Here is a 3,876-nt window from a genome sequence, read left to right on the forward strand (position 1 = left end):
CACATGACTCCCAGTTCAAGGTTAATTCTAGCTTATTCAAATTTTTCGGTAATATATCACTTAATCGTTGGGGCGATAGGCCTATCACTTTTGAATAGGCGATATCACTTAATTGACAAGTGACATCACTTAAAGAACTAAGTGATGTCGGTATCCCTTTGTCATAAAGTGATATCACTTCATGGGAATGTATTAATCATTATTAGTAAAACGACAGAGGATGTCACATCCCGAGTGCCCGCCACCAGCTTTGTTCAATATCATGATTTTTGGATCTGTACTGTACAGTACTGCTAGGACTGAAGGAATCCAACTCTTTAAGACTGCAAATTCTTTATATCAGGAGATCTTTATTTATATATATAACTTATATTAGATCAATTTTTATATATATAACTTATATTAGATCAATTTTTAACATAGAAATACCGAATACTATGAGTGAACTCATAAAATAAGCTCGTGGAAATTATTTTCCGACGTTGCTATCCTCGGCTGTGAAACTAGTCGTGGTAACTTACTAGTTTCCGGTACAAAAGAGTTCCATAATTATTCCAAAAGGAAACACAGATTGTTGTGAATAGGTTGTTTTAGTGGGCAACATCGAAGAAAAATGTAAGTTATTCAGCAATCATTTCGTTTGTGATTATCGTATACCGTTCCTACACTATATTTAGTACCAGAATAATGTATATGGTATCGTTACAAAATAGTCTTACTGGTTGTAAGATCGGCTTTGCGAGTCAATGACACTTGACTAGATCTATATAGGCCTATTTAGTATTTGACAGCAAGTAGTTTGATCACAGAGGCTCGGCTTCAGAATTTTGATCAATTAATACCCACAATACTTAAAAAAAGATTGATCTTCATTTTAGTGTATAAGTTTCGCTTAATGCTCATATCGTTCTTTTGTTCCTTTGCGGTTTTATCCCTTCAATGTGGGAACTGTCCCTTATCATCTGATGATAAAACATTGATGTATTCTTTGGTTATACAATTATAAAATGTTTGAAACATATGCTGTTATATATTACAATACAGAGTTTATAAACTTGACAGAAGGAAAAGTAGAGGGCAAGGGGTGTATATTATACAATAATGGCCCTCCGAGTCGGGAAATATCCAGAATTATGTCCCTGGTAAGGGTTATTCCCTGATGCCGATGGTGTAGAGTTTAGATGGTCCCAGGTTCAAACCCTCGTGTGGCATTTTCTATTTGTCCTGAACAAGTGCCTAAAAAAAAGAAAAAAACAATGCAGAGCTACACTTACCACTCTGCATCTCGCACACAGGGGAGGTCATGCTCAATCCTTCTGATAGGACATTAAACAAAACTAAACCAAATCATCATTCAAGTGTGACCTAAGTAACTGGCCAAGACTGTTAGTGTAAATTCACACGTACATGTAATAGTACAGGTTGCCTTACCAGTGCCAGCTGATAGGAATTTAGCTTTAGTCTGACGGTAGCTGTATATAGCTAGCTCTAGTCTGTTAATTAGAGAGCAAGATATTCAATGTTAATTTGATCCAGCCAGTCTGGGTGTGGACAATATAATTTTCAGTTCTCATTCTTTTTGCAATTTAGTGCTTATGAACACCCAGAATGTAAACTTATATGTGAGTGGGAGGCTGCATTGGAACTATAATATAACCTGGGTTCTGGCTATCTTAAGGGCCAGACCTTATGATTCTTATTTAATGAAAGAGATGGTAATATTGGTATATTCTGAAGTCAAGGGTAGGGGTTGCCTTACTGTCTCAGTTTAGTGGGAATGTCTATTTTATAACCCAGGCTTAGTTAATCTGTGATGTTAGAGAGACCCATCGTGGGCAGGCTGTTTATGAGTCTTACATTTTATTTTTGTCCCTGCAATGTACCTACATGTTCACAGTACTATAAATATGTTTACAGATATTAATTTACTTAATAATGCAATTAATATTTTGATTTTTTTCCCCAGGTAAAATGACAATTTTATCTCCGATTGGGCCAAACAATGGACAAGAAGATGGGATACACAAGATAATATGATGCTCCCTTTTACAATGGAAGTTGACTTTTTTCCTCCTCTGTTTCTATCTGAACAGTCCCATTCAAATCTAGCATATTTTTTAACGAAACGAAGCATGTTTTATTTATTTTTAGATATTTATTATTAGTAATAGTCCTGGTTTGATTAGATAAAAATGTCACTATGCATCAAAAATGAAGAAACAGAAATAATACAATGTGTTTAAAAGGTTTGTAAGTTATAACTTATCAAAAGGCAAAATATAAAAATGAAGAAAAAAAAGACAGTCATTTATGCAGCATTCATTGCCATTTGTGTATATTTCTTTGTACAAGTAAGTTACTTTAATGAGGCATATAGCCCTCTCCAAGTTCTGTCTGATGCCCGGAGTGAAGCAAAGCGTCTACTGCGGTTTATCACTCTTCAACATTTCCAATGTAACTCCACTATACAAATTTCAAATAACACATACTGGCCTATCTGTATAGAAAAGGAAGGAGGGATCAACATTGACAGCAGAGGGAAGAAAATAGCTTATTCTGTTGGGTAAGTATTTCAGCAAAGGGTGTTCATTACCTGGTATTGAAATTGTGCAATGAAATACTGGTACAGATTTTTGAAGAAAAAAAATCAGAATTAAAACGTTTATTTCACATTTTCCATTATATGTTTTTGTATCATTTGATATCAAATACATAGGATATTTTGTCATGTATTTGCAATTTTCTGCCTTTAGATTCAGGTAAAAAATTTGAAGTGATCTTCACCAGATTTTCTTTGAAGAAATATTTATATATTATGAATAACTTTTTTTCATGTTTCTCTCTTCTTTTTTACAGACCCAAAGGGGATTTGGAATTTGAAAGGATTATTGCAAAAAATTTGTCTTTTAATCTGTACCTGTTTGGTACAGGCTTAACAACTTCAGATTTTTCTGTCAACTCTAATAACACGCGCAACATGCACATATCTGTTGTACCGAATGATCCTGCTGATTTTGTACGCAACTCCTATGATACACAGACAGTTAATAATGTGATGCTTAGTCTTGGCCATACCTATATAGACATTCTAAAGATGGACCACTTTATGGACAGCAGTCACTCACATGATGTCCTCTACTTCATGATCAAAGATGACCTTCTGTCTCGGGTTGGACAACTCCATATTGCCCTCCATATTGGTATGTAACATAGAGCTGTGTTATAAACTTGCTGCTAGGTATATACATGTACCAGGTTGTGTAGTTTACATCGGACAGACTTACATTATATCAGACCTAGACCTGCTGTAGCCTCTCACTATTGTCTTATCATCATACCCTGGAACAAAGTTAAGGGGATATACTTGAATCAGATTGTCTCATGCCTGTAGTTTGTTACAGAAATATCACTTACAACCAATAATGAATATTGTTACACAGGATCGATAAGCAATGTAATTGTGCATTTGGTTGGATTGTCTATTTGTTTTTATTTGATTAGACTTCTCAGACATTATGTCCTTGTAATGGTTTCTTTGCAAAACTGTTATTGCTGGGAACTAGTTTCTTTAATATTTTAATTTATCACAGAGACTTCAAGACCTAGGAATACTAGTAGTGTGAAAGACCTCATCATGTTTTTGTTAATTGCAGACAAGGTTGATGATGACTACCTGTACAGTTGGTACCGTGCTTTATACAATCTGTTCCACGATGCTGGATTCCGTTTATACCACACTGCCGCAAATGACCAGCTCTGTCTTCAAGTCACTCTCATGGAGTCTTGTGTTTATTATATGTCATGGGTCAGGGACCCTGGTCCAAGAGCCTCCATACTCTACCCTCCTGCCCAGGATGGTTTACGTTTCCCAAAAAA

The 3,876-nt window shown here is 35.3% G+C and overlaps 1 protein-coding gene across 1 annotated transcript; it reads left to right on the plus strand.

Annotated features, from left to right (window-relative positions):
* Positions 1-519: 519 nt before the first annotated feature.
* Positions 520-3,857, plus strand: LOC117319920 (the record flags this gene model as incomplete). Its single annotated transcript, XM_033874628.1, has 4 exons — positions 520-615; positions 1,967-2,563; positions 2,857-3,200; positions 3,654-3,857. Coding segments are annotated over exons 2-4 (826 nt in total), but the record flags the coding sequence as incomplete, so codon positions are not given.
* Positions 3,858-3,876: the final 19 nt, after the last annotated feature.

Source organism: Pecten maximus, unplaced genomic scaffold, assembly GCF_902652985.1.
Source record: "Pecten maximus unplaced genomic scaffold, xPecMax1.1, whole genome shotgun sequence".
In the NCBI taxonomy this organism is placed as follows: Eukaryota; Metazoa; Mollusca; class Bivalvia; order Pectinida; family Pectinidae; genus Pecten; species Pecten maximus.